The following is a 17431-nucleotide window of genomic DNA, read 5'->3' on the forward strand; positions in this document are numbered from 1 at the left end:
ACTAAAAGCTGAAGCGTGGAATTTATAGCTACTGAGCTCCTGTTGCGCCACCTCATCACCACGTCATTCGCCACATAATTAATATTTATTCCTATTTTTTTTACAAAAAATATATATATATATATATATATATATAAATATATTATTGACTTTACATATTCATCTTTGTCGGTTTTAACATCTATATATAATTAATATTTATTTCTATTTTTTTTACAAATATATATATATATATATATATATAAATATAAATAGCTTATTGACTTTACATATTCATCTTTGTCGGTTTTAACATCTATATATATTTCTTTTTTATTTCCAATTTTCCTATAATTTTTTTTTTTTTTTACATTCACATATTTTTTTAAATATTTACATTTTCTTCAACCTTTCTTCTTCCCTCACCTTTTCATCTCCCCACTACCCTCTACTTTAATATTGCTATTTATCTTTCTCTTCATCTTCCTTTATTTGTCTCTTCTTATCCCTTCCCTCTTACTATAAATTTGTCACTCTTTTCCATTCTTTGCATAGTTTTCTCTCACAAAAAGGTTCTCTCTCTCTCTCTCTCTCTCTCTCTCTCTCTCTCTCTCTCTCTCTCTCTCTCAATGTTTTGGTGGATTTTTATTTTTTATTGCATCTCCACTTTAGGTTGATAAATTTTTGTATTTTTAAGAACTCTAATTTATGTTGATACGATTTAGTTTTGTGTTTTAAGTTATTATTATTATTATTATTATTATTATTATTATTTTGCTCTTTGATTGTTAAATTTTATCCGATTACATTATAAAAAATTAAAGATAGTAGATAAAAATAAAATAGTATTCCATTACATAGCATAATTTGAATAATTTAGTGTTTATTGTTATATCTTTTAATTTTTCTTATTTTTTTCTTCTCTTCCATTTTATTCAATATTGAAATTCAACCACATCCTCCTTATCATTAAATTATTTATATTTTCTCTCTCTTTTTGTTTTAAAAAATAAAAAATGTAATATTTTACTTAAATTCAACTAAAAGAAAATTGTGCTCATCAAATTGTACTCATTTTTTTTTTTTTACATTTACACTTTCTTCAACTTTTCTCATACTCTTTACCTTTTCATCTCCCCAAAAATTCTACCTTGATATCACTCTTCCTCTTTCCTTTTATCTTCCTTTATTTTGTTTTTTTTTTTGTTTTGTTTTGTTTTTTTTTAAGTATAAATTTATCATTCACTCTTCTATTCTTTACATAATTTTATCTCACAGAAAAGTGGTTATTTCCCACTCTTTCTCCCTCAATTTTTTGGTAGATTTTTTTTTTCTTGCATCTCTATTTTAGCCTGATAAAGTTTTGTATTCTTTAGAGCTCTATTTTGGTTTATGGGATTTAGCTTTGTGTTTTAAGTTTTATTTTTTTATTTTTTATGTCTTTGATTGTTAAATATTATCATATTTCATTATAAATAATTAAAAATAGTATATAAGAATGTACTATTATTATATTACATAGAATTATTTGGATAAGTTAGTGTTTATTGTTATGTATTTTATTTTTATTTTTTTTCTCATATCATTTTATTTAACATTTAAATTCAACCACATCCCCCATATATATCATTAAATTATTTATATTTCCACTCCTTTTTTATTTTTAAAAATTTTAAATATAATATTTTGCCTAAATTAAATAAATAAAATTGTCCACATTAAGTGGAGTAATGATAGGGAAACACTCATTCTCACACCCAATGCATCAAAGGAAGAATGAAATACAAAACAAATCAAGTTAGAAACACTAAATTAAAAAATTAAAAAAACTAATAATGCATATTTAATGTCATAGAATCATCATCAAATTTTGGAAAATGATAGGTTGCCAATGGAGAGAGAGAGAGAGAGAGAGAGAGAGAGAGAGAGAGAAAAAAACCAATACAAAGTAATAAAGAGTAGATAAAGAAAAAAAAAACCAAACGTCAATTAGTAATCATTGATTGGAAAACAAAGAGATTGTTAGGAGAAGTAAAAAATAAAATAGAGATTACCGTGTGGAGAACATTAAAAACTTTATAGTGTAGTAACATAAACCGTTTAATTCACTTAAAAAATTAAATCAACAATCAGCAATTAAATACAATCATAGTACTAAATTTAAATTTAAAACTAATCAAATTCTAACTATGGAAACCATATTAATCATAACTAAAAACGAGATGTTCTCTGATAGTAGTAGAAATTACATAAGAAATAAAGTTAGAAAATTTAAAAATCCATTTTTTTACATTTCATTTAACCTTATTTATAATATATATATATATATATATATATATAATTTTCATGCACTATTACTTTCAAAAATCTAATGAACAATGCTACCTCTCATTTATCGTCTTTGTTATGCAAATCATCAATTAGTAAATATATGATAATGGTAAGAAGCGTTACAAATGAGATCACTAAAAAAATTATAAAATTAATTAGCCACTATCATTTTAGAGTAGTAGTCTATAATTTTACGCATCCAAAAAAGTGGAATATATAAAGTTTTTTTAAAGGTATGTGTAAAGATTCACTATATGTGTGCGTGTGTGTGTAAAGGTTAAAAAAAAAAGAAGAAGTATATTTAAGGTTTTTGTTAACTTAAAAACTAATGAAAATCAAATGGTCAATAACTAAAATTATAGTATTAATAAAATATTTAATGAGACCATTCTAAAAAAATTACCGCGCAACGCGTGGGTATGCGACTAGTGTTGTTTAAAATGTAAAAATGTGAATTTGAACTCACTCACCAAACAGACCCTTAGAGTTCTCTATTTAATCAGCTTTACCCTTTAGTTGAAATTCTTGATTACTTAAAAGATAAACTGACTGAAGCCTTTGAAATTTCGAATATGTTTGTGTCAGGGGAATCTTGTCTCACAAGATTTTGACATACGAAAGGAGGCGGGGGGATCTTACATAGGCATTGAGAGGGATTTTCCGGCTCAATTATCAGAAAACTATCTTGATATCCATTTCTTTTGGGCTGGGAAAGGGACTTGCTGCGTACATGTTGAAGGTACTTATGGACCTTCTATTTCCGCCATAAGTGCCATCAATAACAACCCATTCTTACTCCCAAATGCTACTACAGGTACCATAATTCAAAAATTGTAGATGCAATAAGAAGATGAGGTACTGCTTTCCTTTAATGTTGGTGTCGTGTTTTTTACTGCCTTTCTTTTGTATAGAATTTACACCCAGTTCTAGGAGTAGCAATGGCAATTTGATTGGTCTGATCGTGGGAATCAGTATTGGTGTTGGAGGCATTCTATCTGTTTTCATAGTTTTCTATATCATCCACAAAAGAAAACGACTTCAAACCAATGACAATGAAGAAGGTGAGCCAGAAATCATGTTACACATTTATGGTAGTTGTTGGACTTCATTCAATTTAGTCTACGAATTAAAATTACTAAATTTTTTCCTATTTTACTAATTTATATAGTGAGTTGGCCTCTCAGTGCTGCACGTTGTGTTTCGTACATAACACTGCGCATTCAACTTTAATTCAATTTCACGTTCGCATATAAACTGCAGCTTCATAGACGCTTTTATACCAAAGCCTCTTCTACTATGTCTGGAAATAATAAAAAACACATGCCCATATGTACGTGTACACACACATGCATATCATGGAAAAGTGAGGAGAAACATGAGTTACTTCATCAATGAAGCCCCATCATCAATCCAACAACATTCTAGAAAAAACCACATTGATAATTAATGCTTAACATGGGGATGCTTTCTCAATTTAGCAAGTTAAAATTATCCCGCAATTTCTGCACACAACTTAATAAAATTGATTACTAAACAATGGATTTAGAGTTACAACCTGTGTTTATGTTGAAATTTGCAGAGCTCTTAGGAATAGACGTCAGACCATTCACATTCAGCTACGCTGAACTAAAAACAGCTACAGAAGATTTTAATCCAACTAACAAGCTTGGAGAAGGAGGATTTGGGCCTGTCTATAAGGTAAGTTCCTAAGCAATTAACAACATTATGTGCATAAATCTATGTCGGTGCCATAAGGTCTGCAATCTGATGTAAGTTAACAGAAATTAGACATATATTGCAATCGCCAGGAGCTTTTAGACATATGTTGCAATTGCCCAGCAGTAAAGAATCACAATGCAAAATCATCTATTTCAATTTTGTTTCTATATATATTTTTTCTTTATTTCACATTGCTTATGATTTCTAACATCCTGGCAGTTGCAATTATTGTAGAAGTACATACATGAAAATAATTAAATATTCATAACACAAATCCATAAGCCCTTTTCTACTTCTTCCCTAGTTCTAATGCACTCACATTCCCAAATTGTTGTTAATCTTTTTTAATTTTTTATTAAAACTGTGGTTCAATCAGTAACCCAATGACCCAAAACCTACATAGGGTCAAACTTCAGTCTATGTCTAATAACTATGCATTGGAGAAAATAATGATCTGAAAGCGAAAGTTTTTGATTCCATATATTGAAATTGTAGAACAAATATTTATATGTGGTAATCTAGTCATTCTTTTCATATATTTTCCATTTGAATGGTATCAGTTAAAAACTGAAAACGGTTAGGTTTGGCCTCCAATTCCAGGGTATAAATAGCCATTCCTCACACACACACACAAACAACCTTGAGTTTTATCCATGTAAATTTATCTGTAAATGAATGTATGCAATTTTATTCAACATAGTTTGATTTTATTTGAGCCATCAATTAGATAAGAAGTGTGAATTACATCTATTGGAGCCACCCACCTAATTGGCTAGGTTCTCATTTTCTATATACAGTATACACTAGTAGATCAAAATTATCTCTTGTTGAGTAACGATTTATCGTTTAATTATTTTCTTCAATATTTGTGATTGAAACTCAATGCAAAATAGGGAACACTTAATGATGGAAGAGTAGTTGCTGTGAAGCAACTGTCTGCTGCATCACACCAAGGAAAGAACCAGTTCGTCACTGAGATTGCTATTATGTCTGCTGTGCAACACCGTAACCTTGTGAAATTGTATGGATGTTGTGTTGAGGCAGATAAAAGACACCTTGTTTATGAACATCTAGAGAATAAAAGCCTTGATCAAGCATTATTTGGTATAAGAACACATCTTTGTTGCTGCTCTATCTCACTTTATGTGCACATATATTTATGTATAGTAAGTAGTTTAAATTTTTATGCTTGCATGAGACAGGAGAAAGAAGTTTGAATCTCAATTGGTCAAACACTATGATATATGCTTGGGTGTAGCAAGAGGTTTAGCTTATCTTCATGAGGAGTCACGACTTCGAATTGTACATAGAGATGTGAAAGCCAGTAATATCCTGCTTGATTCTGATCTCATCCCCAAAATATCAGACTTTGGCTTGGCCAAGCTATATGATGATAACAAGAGTCACATAAGCACTGGCGTTGCAGGGACTATGTAAGACCCCAGAAGCTTAGCTAGTTACTATTTTATTTCATCCCCAAAATATCAGACTTTGGCTTGGCTAAGCTATATGATGATAACAAGAGTCACATAAGCACTGGCGTTGCAAGGACTATGTAAGACCCCAAAAGCTTAGCTAGTTACTATTTTATTTCATTTTTAGTTATGTTAATATTCAATTGTGCATATAATTGTGTTACTAATGTAGTGGACATCTTGTACCGGAGTATGCCATGTGTGGACACCTTACAGAGAAGACTGATGTGTTTGCCTTCGGCATAGTGGCTCTAGAGATGGTTAGTGGGAGGCGAAATTCAGACTCAAGCTTGGAAGAAGAAAAGATGTATCTTCTTGAATGGGTATGAACTATGTTTATGTGTTGCATATAGAAGGTTGCTATCTTTCTTTAATTGGATGCGTAGTCGTTTGAGTTGGAGAGAAAATTTAAAAAATTTATAGATTAAAAAATTTATTTTGACTATGCAAAGTAGTTGAAAGATGTTTCTGCTATCTTGTAGCTATCCCAATGCTAGTTTTTTTTGGATTTTGTTAGCAAAATTTTAGTTTCAGGCATTTTAGTTTTAGGCTAGTGCTTTACTAATGCTGTAAGGATTATCTTTTCCTTCCCAAAGAATGGGAGTCTTATCATATGGAATTATCACTTTATTTATTCATATAAAAAATTTTTGAAAACCTCAAAATTGCACTGAATTGAAAAACGATGCATTGAATCTCTAATAAGAATAAAAAAACATGGCTTTTGACCATAATTAAATCTGAAAATAAAGCTACACTACTTTAGTCCTAAACACAATTTAAAATTTTAAAAATAGAAAATGACAAAAGCAATACATGGGACATGAACAATACCTATGATCTATGTCCCCCTATTTGTGTTCAGGTGCTAAGTTATGGATTGGGAAAGCGTAAGGCTCTCGCCCCACTCAGTCCTACAAACTGGTTTCTAGTGTCTATTAGCAATATAAACAATTTACCACAAAACAACCTAGAATAACATATATTCATATTGTTACAATCAATTTTTTATAAAAGAAAAAGAAAAAAGAGCAAAACATCATATTTCCACAAGAATACTAGAGTCTAGAGATATCCATGTGAAATAATTAGAATGATTAATATTCAACATAAACAAATCATTATCTAACGAAAGAAAAAGTGAAACAATACATGAAACCTAACTAATCAAGCATTTCAAGCATCTAATAAACATGCAAAACCTGATATGCAAGAGTGTACTTTATAATGCATGAAATGCATGGATATATGAGAGTAAAAATAACAAATTTAAGTGAAATGAAGATGTTCCTTGGAACAATCAAGAAAACAGCTGGATTTGTCTAGATCTTTTACAATTTTACAAATTCATATGTAAATATACTTATTGGCCCCCCTAAGATTTTAAGGATAGGAAAAATACTAATGATTAAGTTAATGTCCATCTTAGATTCACGATCTCCATGATACATTGGTGTACATGGCTTCAAAAAAGATTTAATATTTGCTTTGTTGTCGTGGTTTAAAGATGTTTACAATGTTAGTTGTTGTGTTTGTATTGATTGTAATCCACTCTCTTTTTGTAATTGTATTAAACTTTGGATTGGAATGAAAGAAAACTGAAATTGTTTTCATTGAATTGATAAACATTACAACTCTGTTAATATATATAAATATACACACACAAAACAGAGTAAAAAGGAGAAGGAAAAACTAAATAGACAGAGACCTAAAGACGTATGGTTTTACATAAGATTCAAACTTGGACAAATTAAGCTACATGTCATACTGTACAAAACTTGCAGCAACTGAACCAGAGCTGAACTTGCAGAAGCCTTCATCTTTAACACTTTGTACCAATATATTATAGTTTACAATAAAATAAAAATTTCTCCTTTTTTGAACCTAAAAAAAAATATTTAATCCTCTCTTAAAATAGCCCAACCACATCTAGTGATGTAAAATTGGCTTTGGCTTACAAAATCAAAATGGAAGATGATCTCTTGACGGATTCTTTGATTTTATACACTGATATTTAGTATATAATCATAGATAAATTATGAAAACAAAAAGAAGGCCGAGTTCCCTTTTAGTAGATTAGTGTATTGTAATATATTAAAAAGTTTGTTTTCATGAATTTGTTTTTTCATACTTTGTCCTCTCCACACCACCCCCCACCACTCTAAATCCTAGCTCTGTCCTTGTCACAACCAATACCTTTAGACTATATGCTGAACCCCTTGACTCATTTGAACAATTGGATTTCTCCTTTCCACCACCTTTGTACTATATTCTGAACAATTAGAAGGTTGACTCATTGGAAAAAAATGGAATACTCACTGTCACTGCCTATATACTATATTCTGAAGCCTGGTAACAAAATATCTTTCTCAGGCTTGGCAACTACATGAAGACAACCGTGAAGTCGATCTTGTCGATGTCAAATTATCAGAATTCAATGAGGAAGAAGTAAAACGAGTAATACGAGTATCTTTTTTGTGTACTCAATCATCACCTACATTACGGCCATCAATGTCGCGTGTGGTGGCAATGCTTTTAGGAGACATTGAAGTGAGCACTGTAACTTCAAAGCCTGGATATTTGACTGACTGGAAATCTGATGATCCTAGAAGCTTAAGAAATGATGTTGCAGCTAGAGGAACCGTTAGCATCTATTATGACTATTCAGAAAGTTCAAGCATGGTGGGTTACATAGATAATTCACCAGTGAGTGCTTCTAAATCCATGCTTGGTAAGGCTATCAAACAGGGTAGATGAGAATTGGTCTATACTTTTCTTCATCATTTTCAATTCCTGATTACATATATATAATCAGAGATATAATTTTTTGTAATATTTTCTTTCTCAAATATGTTTGACACCATAATTCATTATATGTCATAGAAATGGAGTTTGTATCAAATTATGAGTGAAATACTCAAATTTATGGCATTACTGAAGAAGCCATTCAAATATTTCACATGGAGATTTATCTGTTTTTTGGCCTTCAAATTTACTTTGTTGAAATTTGATCTAGACAAAGCATATGATTGGTTGGAAGGGAAGTTATTACAGAAAAACCCGAATTCTTCCATATTCCTGAATCACTTAGAAAGCTTATCATGAGTATGATCACATCCACCTAATTTAAGATTTTATGGAATGGTACAGTCTTGCCAGAGTTACTACCCAGTAGGTTAATTACACAAGGGGATCCACTATCACCTTATCTCTTTATTTTATGGTTGGAAAGGTTATCTATTATGTTGGAAGATGCAGTTAGGAAAAAACAGATACAACCTACTACATTTTGAGGACAAATTAGAATCTCACATCTGTTCTTTGCAGATAATATTTTCTTGTTTGTGAAAGCAAAGCAACAAGGTTGTCAAAAATTAAAGGATATTTTGGATCGGTTTTAGTGCATCTTCAGGACAGATTATTAGTACCCAGAAAACCAAGATAACTTTTTCTCCAAATACTAGTAGGCGGGTTAAGGAGACTATTCAAGGAATATTTGAGATCCCCACACTATTGGTTGGGACATGATCACTAGGCCTAAAGAGGAAGGTGGTTTAAATTTTTTTTTTTTTTTTTTTTTTTTTTTTTTTTTTTTTTTTTTTTTTTAAATACGAGATATGAATATTGCTATGCTTACCACCAAGCTTGGAGACTCTGAAAAACCCCAAATTCTTTATGGGCTAGAGTATTAAAGAGTAAATATTTTCCACATTCAAGATAGCCACACGACCCCCTTGGCTTCACACATTTGGAAAGCTATCCACCTGGGAAGTAGATATCTTTTTAAGACTAAAGGTATGCATTGGATCACAGGGGAAGGTAATCTTGTAAACATATGGTATGACTCTTGGGTACCGGGTGGCCCATTGAGGAAACAAATAGCATGGCCTTTACAGCAACATGAGGAAACCAGAACTGTGGACATGCTGAAACAAAATCACACATGCAGTATGAAAGATCTCACCCTACAACTACCTGACCAAACTAAGGATATTACTAAAGGAATTCCTATTGCTCAATTCCACTCTCCTCAAGGTAAATTATTTTGGTCTAAAAATAATGGTATCTGCTCTGTTTACTCAGCCTACAAGTTCTTGCATGAACAAGAACAAGTGGTGACTAATGATCGTTTTCCCACTAGAAACTTTATAATTTTACATCAAAGTGGGATTGATCAAACTTGTCCTAGATGCAACCAAATTGAGACTTCTCTACATGTGTGTATGTGATTGCCCATGGGCAATTTATTTTTGGCACCATCTTCCTGGATTTTTACCTTTAAATTTCTTCCAAGAGCCACTTCAGAATTGGTTCAAAATAAACTCAAACTCCAATCTCGCGGGTGGCTCATGGCTTGCAAGCTGCTAGAAGTTGCACACGTGCCAAGCATGCTAGAAGTTGAAGCATCATGCTAGCTGGAGCAGTACAGGACAAAAAGTACAGACTGACCATTCAGTTAGCTCGCGGCTGGAACTCGCGTCTCAGTCAAGTCGCGAGGCCAAGCCGCCAGCCAGCTTTGTTTTGAAAAACCTGACTCTTCACATTCCACTCTCACCCTAGTATATTTACCCCTTATACCCACGAAATGTAGAGAGCTTCTAAAGAGAATTTTGAGAGAGAAACCCTAAAGAAAAATAAGATTGACTCATCCCCAATCTTCACATAGAGACTCTTCGAATTCCTCTACTCTCACCCTCTCCATTGTTACATCCTTGAGAGGTACATTACCAAAACCTTTTTCTCACCATACCCACATCTGTGAGAAGGCCATTTGGTGTTTGGGAAGCAGTTAGGAAGGGACCAATTTCATATTGGTTGATGCTATGGTCAATAGCAGAATCCGGTAAGCTAAAGAAGAAATAAGTTCGACGTAACCTCATTAGAGCAAGAGCTAGGAGGGCTTAGGTACACTGGGTAGATTAGGCTTGGAGGGTTTTCTGCTGTTCATGTATCCCAACTACATTCTTTAGTGGATTATTTACCGCTTGGAGGGCGGTGGAGAGGTTTTACGCCGAGAGCTTCGGTTTCCTCTTCGATAACACATCGCTATGTTGTCCTTGTATTTGCATCTCTCTTCCCTTAATCTTTGCCATTTAATTTCTATTGTGGATGTGATTTTATTTGGTCTAGATTGTTTTTCAATTCTATTATATGCTTATGTTCATATTCCGCACATCAATTGTTTGATAATAAGCTTGAATTGATAATTTGTTAATTGGGGGTCTAAACGTTCATAGTGTTTTATATGCTATTTGAACATTCAATTTCTTCCCAAGGTTCTCGACCTGGGCTAGTGTTTCTTGCTTATTTTTCCTAATACTATGCATATCTTAGATGCTCAGTGTTTTTCCTCCCCTTTTCTCTTCTGCTTTGATGTTCTTTTATAATGGGTATGGTTTGGTTCCTTGAAACAGTGTGGACTAAGTCTTTAGTCCGCTGGATCAATCATGGCTTTCTGCCATGACTCTGAAGGAGTTCTAGGTCTTCTGTTCTTTTTCCATTCTTATTGTATTTTCCTGGGAATCTGCATTTGAAAGCATTTTAATTGTTTTCCCTTCATAGAAAGTGGTGTATTAGATGCCATTTGAGTTCAATGAGGAAAGGACCTATTCTTCGAGTTTCAGAAAGAGACATTTTGAAGGTTCCTTAGGCTGATAGCAACTTCTATTGTTGGCTCATTTTCTTGAAAGTAGTATAAATGTTTTTTTGAGATTGGTGAACTCCGAAAGCCTCCCAGGCATCTTTCTCCTTTCGCTTTCCCCCTCTGACCGAGGTCCTTCGAATTTTTTCTTGTAGATTAGTCAATTTCAATTCCAAAGTTTCAATACCTTTTGGAGCACAGTGCGTCTCCTTCATTCTTCTCTTACCAAGGAGCTCGATCTTGGTTGTTGGTTCCTTGGCTTCAATTTTTTGTTGGACTTTACAAGGACCATTTTCGATGACCATATTCTTGGGTCATTTGCACCTTATTCAAGGCAATTTTCTCTCTTTATTTACTATTAGGATTTTACCCCATTCTTCATGGTTCTTCAACCACTTTTACAAGAGTATCTTTATAGAATAATGGGTCATTTGTATTCACATAAGGCCCATGGTCTAGTTCCCAGAGTTAGGCTTGTTGTTATGATTTTTTGTTTATCAACAAGAGGTTATTCCTACCCATATGGATTAAAGGATTCTCTATAAATCTAGGTATCACGACTAATAATGTTGCAGAACTGGAAGCTGTTAGATTTGGTTTAAACTTAACTTGGAACTTGGGCCTTAAACATGTAAATTTTTGCATGGATTCTATTTTGGTTTTACATTGGCTAATAAAAGATGGTGTTTACGCATCACATCTTGTTCCGTTAATTGGTGATTGTAGGAATCTTAGCAAGTGATAGTGGATTGTCCTTCCACTTTACACATACCGTGAGGCCAACACTGTAGCTAATGGCTTGGCCAAGAGAGGAAGCTCATAACAAGATCTTGGACACGATCCCTCAAATGGTAAAATTCTTCAAAGCTATTCCCCTCAGCCCCAAAATGGTGTTCACACTTCTTGGACGGATCAAAACCAGGTACTGAAGGGCCTTCTTTGGGCCTAGAAAACATCATGGTTACTAGCTTCCTTTCCATCAGGTAAGCGTAGAGATCTGCCATGGGCATGGGTAACGGAGTGTACTCCCAGTTTTCCTTTCTCAGGGGTCGAGGTAGGTCTAGCATCCGTATTTGATTAAAGGCTCGGTTAGGTACTTGAGTAGACTGAACCTGTTGCTGATAAGGTCTAGCAGTTGGGGTTGCATAAGCAAAAGTAATACCCCCAGGCCTTTCTGATGCATTGTCGATGATATGAATATCAGCTTCCTTAGCCTTGCGGCCAGTCATTTTCTTAACTTGTTGTTCGACCATGAAACTCAAAGACTCAGGATCCATGATCTTTTTGCTCCTAATACCCTCACCAATACGCTCCTGAATAGGGATGAGGCTGGCAAAATAAGTGACTTGGGTGCTAATCATCTTCTCATAGTAAGGAGGCTTAAAGTTGTCAATGAACCATTTGATCATCCCATTTTCCATCATAAGGGGTTGCACCTGTGTGGCTAGCTCACCCCACTTCTGGGCATATTCTCGGAAAGACTCCCTACTCTTCTTCTCTGTTCTCATAAGGATCGTGCAGTCGGGAGCTATCTCGGTGTTGAACCTATAATATTCCAAGAAAGAGTTAGCCATTTCCCTCCAGCTAGAGGTCTTTTCCAATCTCGCATACCATGTGGCCGCGGGGCCTATCAAACTATCAGGGAAAATCTGGCAAAGCAGAGGGTGATTATCCCCATAGGGAGCCATCTTTCTACAAACATACGCAAGTGCGCACAAGGGTCTCCAGTACAATCATACTTGATGAACTCTAGAGCCTTGAAATTGGGGGGGCATAATGACTTGTGAGAAGTTGGTCAAACTGTCTAGATCAACGCTTCCATGGGTGCAGGAGCCCTCTATGATTCAAAGCTTTTCGGCTAGAGTTTCCATTTGGCTCTTGACTTGTTCATACCTGAATTCGAGAGTCTTATCCTTAGAAGGACCCATTTCTTGGTTGTTGCCTTGGGGTGGTATATGGTGGCCCTGATCTTGTTTTGGTAGGGGTGTTTTGATTTTCATTCTCGGTTTGGGGACCTCCTTGACTATGACCAGAAAAGTTTTGTCCTCCTTCTACAACTAGCTATTGCACCATGCGCATCAATTCTGACATTTGCTCTTTCATTTAAGTGAACTCGACAGGACTCACTTCGAGAGTCGAAGGCCTACTAGTAGACATCTCTCTTGCATGGGACCTAGTGATGATGGGATCACGATGTGGTAGTAGCTTAGACTATTTCTTTTTAGCAATTTTTAGCAACCTTTTGATCTTGAGAATGAATGGGACGTGACAGAAATGGGCTGCATTTGACAATGTGAAAACACAACACCAAAATTGAGTTAGTTTACATCCTTGTTATTTAACATGCATCTACCATTTTCAGAAAAATTTGGCTTTGCAACCTTGATTAGGTATTTATCATGGTGAGTTTCTACTATGATGCAAGATTAATGCATGAGATTAGCAAGTAATCGAAACTTTCATGACATGCTCAACAATGCAGGAAGGACCCTTCTTTTGATTACATGCTTGTACAATATTTGCTTTCACAATGTTGGGTTCATCGGCTCCAATAGTGGGCCTTTTACAATGCAATCACGAGGAAAAGCTCGGCTTTTGACAATGTGGACTTCTTGAGGAAGCTCTTGGACACTTGGATCTCTTACTAACTTGGATCTTGGACCCTCCTAGCCACTTTGACAGCTTGTGATTTCTTTGATGTTTTAAGCTTCTAGGCAATCCTTTTGGATCTTTTCTAGGAAAGCTTTGGAACTCTTGATGCTTTGGAATTCTTTACAGCTTTTCTGCAACATTTCCTCCTGAACGGAGTTTTGTCTACTTGCCATGAATTTTATCTTTGCACAATTAGGTGATGGAACCAATTAGTGTATGCATGAATGCCCTTGTAGGGTTGTAAACCCTTAGGGATAGAGTATGATTAGCGTGTACAAGCAACGGAGTTGCTTTCCCTTGGGTTTTAATCATGGATGTTGTGCAAGCAGGATAGAAGGAACCTAGAGTAGAGAACAATTTCTTTGGCATAAGCAAAAAGGGTGCACCTGTTACAAAACACTTTCCCCTGACCTCTAGCCCTATAAGGGTATCCTTTCCTAGGCTTAGATGTTCACTCTTTAGGCTTTACCTAGTACTTATAGGCTCTAGGCTTGATCTAGTCCTCACGGGTTTGACATAACTAGGCTAACTGTATGCAAAGGCTTAACTAGTAGGTTGTTCATATCCTAAGGGGACTCAATCACCATACCCCTCCCTTCATGGAAGTTGTGGGGCAGGAAGGATCAAAGGGGCCTTTTTAGCTACTCCTGTCCACCCATGGACCCAAAAGTGCCTACAAAGTCAGCCCCAAATCGAACTATGGGTAACATTGCCGATGTTTGTGTTTAGGCATCTGCAAATGGGGTGATGAAATCCCCAAAGAGATGTGACTATGCCAGTAGTGCGGAGCCCGAGTTCGGCTCAAAAAGGGTGTATATGTCATGCAATTCTTAATGAAGGGGAAAGACTTTTTCAAAGCACAATAGATATATATATATATATATATATATTTTTATATAAAAGCAAATAAAGGTGCAGCGGAAATTAAGTTTTGCTACCCTAATGTTTGCATGTGAAGGAAAGCTATAAAGCATGTGAGGAAAGCCCCATGAAAATACCTCACACCCCTTTTTGGAAAACATTTTTTCTCTTTTAAAGATAGTCTACTAGGATATAGTAGAAGCCTTTTCCAAAAGGAAAGCCCTGGAGGCCAATGCCAATTTTCGAGTTTTTGAAAGCCAATGTCCAAAGATTATGGTTTCATCAAAAGCTCTAAAGGCTAAACTCTCATATATCCCTAGTGAAGTCTCCAGTCTGTCGATGCCCGGCCTCAAGTGGAGCGTAAAACCACCACCAAGCCTTCGTTCGACCACCCACCATGGCGACGCTTTAGCATGCGCGGGGCCCGTTGAACGCTCCTTTCGATGACTAGGCATAGAGTGTAGTTTGTGCTGAGCTTCGAGTGCTCTCTCTCTTGGTGGAGGAAGGAATTTGTCTACCTTTGGAGGTATGGCAGGAATCTTGGCCAATTTTTAAAGGATTATCAAAGATAGGTGAAGTTGCCACCAATCATTAGGTTTTTCTAAGGTGTGATTGGTCACCTGTTTCTAGTTGATTTTATTACCAATCCTAGGCTAAGAAAAAAGGCATTTTTCCTAATCTAATGTGGATGGCAAGAAAATCTTGATTCTTGAGTCCGGAAGTTTGGTTACGTGTGGGGAAAGTGTTAGGTACCCCACAACGCCTGTCCAATGACAATCATTTGTTTTGATAAAACCTTAAATTTTGGAGATTGGCAGTAAAACATGATTTTGGCATTGGCTTTTGAGACTTTGTATGCATGGGGCCTTTGAGGTTTGGCTTTTGAATGGGTGTGGTTTCAATCTATGCTTTCCTAAGGCATTCGGGCAAAGTACTAGATTTCCACAGCGAAAATTCAGCAACATGTCACCTTACTTTTGCGGCGTAAATTAGGCATCGCTTTACCTTAGGTGACATGGACTATGACAATCATACTGGAAAGGGGCGAGCAGGTATATATATATATACATCATGCATAATGCAAGCACATAGAGCAGGAAAGTAAATGCCTACATTCCTAAAGCATGGCCCAAAATATAAGTGCAGGAAAGTAAACAGGGGTCGCCATACTTTAGAGACGATGACGAATGGTACATGGCATGATAAACCTAATACAATCCATCTAAGAGAGAAATTATGGAGGAAGGAAGGGGGTTTAAAAGAGTACATAACCAAATGGGAGAAGCTAGACCCCTAAATCTACTGAACATAGCCGCTTGGCTTATGTCCACATGCTCGCATCCTCACCCTTTTTGCTTGCACTCGGGAGACCATGCTCTAGCTCCATGCGTCCTCACTCCATGTGTGTACATGCAAAGGCAAAGACAAGAAACTAGCAGACAAGCAATGGAGGGGAAAGGTGCAAAGAGCATATGAAAGAGGCATAAAGCAGATAAGCATGATAGGCGTGGTAAGCAAAGAAACAAGGAAGCAAGCAAACAAGAAAGAAAGCAAACGAAAGGTGGTGTCTGCGAGGGAAAAATGTAGATTTGGATCAGATGTCCATAGCTTTATTGTGTTGAAGTATGGACGGCACACTAGCAAGCAAGACTCATGCATGAACATGTAAGCAAGCATGTAGAGATGCATAGAAAGCCAACAGGTGGCACAAACAAGCATGGTAAGCATAGCATCGCGCGGGGCGGAAAAGGAAAGGGTACACGCAGAGCAAACCGGCATTCGGAGATGCCTTTCAAATAGTCACATCCAAACAAGGCCTCATGGGCATCGAATGTAACCAAACAAGATCAAGCTCGCAGAGGGCGTCAAGCATGGCAAAGCTTAGAACAAGAGAGGCTAGCACAAGTATAAAGCATAGAAGCGGGCAAGCATAGACATGCAAATAGGATGATCCAAACCCTTTGATGTGAGCCTCAGTGTGTGGACAATGACAAAGACAATAGGGTCTAGATCGGGTCTGAACCAATAGGCCAAAACACAAGAAAGTGCAATAAAGGAACAAAAGGGGTGCAATAGCACATGGGATGACAAACAAGGTCTAGGCTTAAACACATAAACATGGCGTGAAGCACGCAAGCACATAGATAATGGCATAAAGCATGTAGAGAATGTCGATCTAAGTATGTAAACACACCAATCTACATGTATAAGCATGGAAATGCGCATGTAAGCATGTGAATATACATCTAAGCATGTAGATCTAAACATAAAGGCATGGGAGAATGCAAACCCAAGCATAAAATCATGTGAAGGCATAGACATAGGCATGGGAGCATAGAATATGCATACAAACATGTAGATCTAAGCAAGGCATAACCATGGACATGATACCAAGTATGTGAGCATGTAGACCCAAACATCAACATGGAACAAAAAGAAGAACAAAGCATAGGAAAACATGGCATAAAGTATAAAGCATGTAGATCAAGACAAATAAAATATAAACAAGCATGGAAGAACATGGATCTAAACTAAGAACATGTTAAGAGAAAGATAAAGCAAGAAACATGTTAAGGAAGGCAATAAATCATGTTATTAAGGCAAAAAGAGCAAAATAATTGCTAGAGAAAGATTTAGAAAGTTAGGGGTGTGGATAGTAGCTAAAAAGCTACATCCACATAGGAATGGCAACGAGTCGGATTCGGGCCGGGTTTTTGCATACCCAGACCCGACCCGCGAGCCAAGACCCACGACCCGGACCCGGCCCGATTAT

At 35.7% G+C, this 17431-nt stretch overlaps 1 protein-coding gene across 1 annotated transcript; it reads left to right on the forward strand.

Annotated features, from left to right (window-relative positions):
* Positions 1-2859: 2859 nt before the first annotated feature.
* LOC126722202 (probable LRR receptor-like serine/threonine-protein kinase At1g56140) lies at positions 2860-8479 on the forward strand (the record flags this gene model as incomplete). The annotated part of the gene is made up of 7 exons (XM_050425349.1): positions 2860-3124; positions 3222-3371; positions 3890-4008; positions 4923-5174; positions 5242-5462; positions 5677-5827; positions 7878-8479. Coding segments are annotated over 7 exons (1542 nt in total), but the record flags the coding sequence as incomplete, so codon positions are not given.
* Positions 8480-17431: the final 8952 nt, after the last annotated feature.

This window comes from Quercus robur, chromosome 4 (genome assembly GCF_932294415.1).
Source record: "Quercus robur chromosome 4, dhQueRobu3.1, whole genome shotgun sequence".
In the NCBI taxonomy this organism is placed as follows: domain Eukaryota; kingdom Viridiplantae; phylum Streptophyta; class Magnoliopsida; order Fagales; family Fagaceae; genus Quercus; species Quercus robur.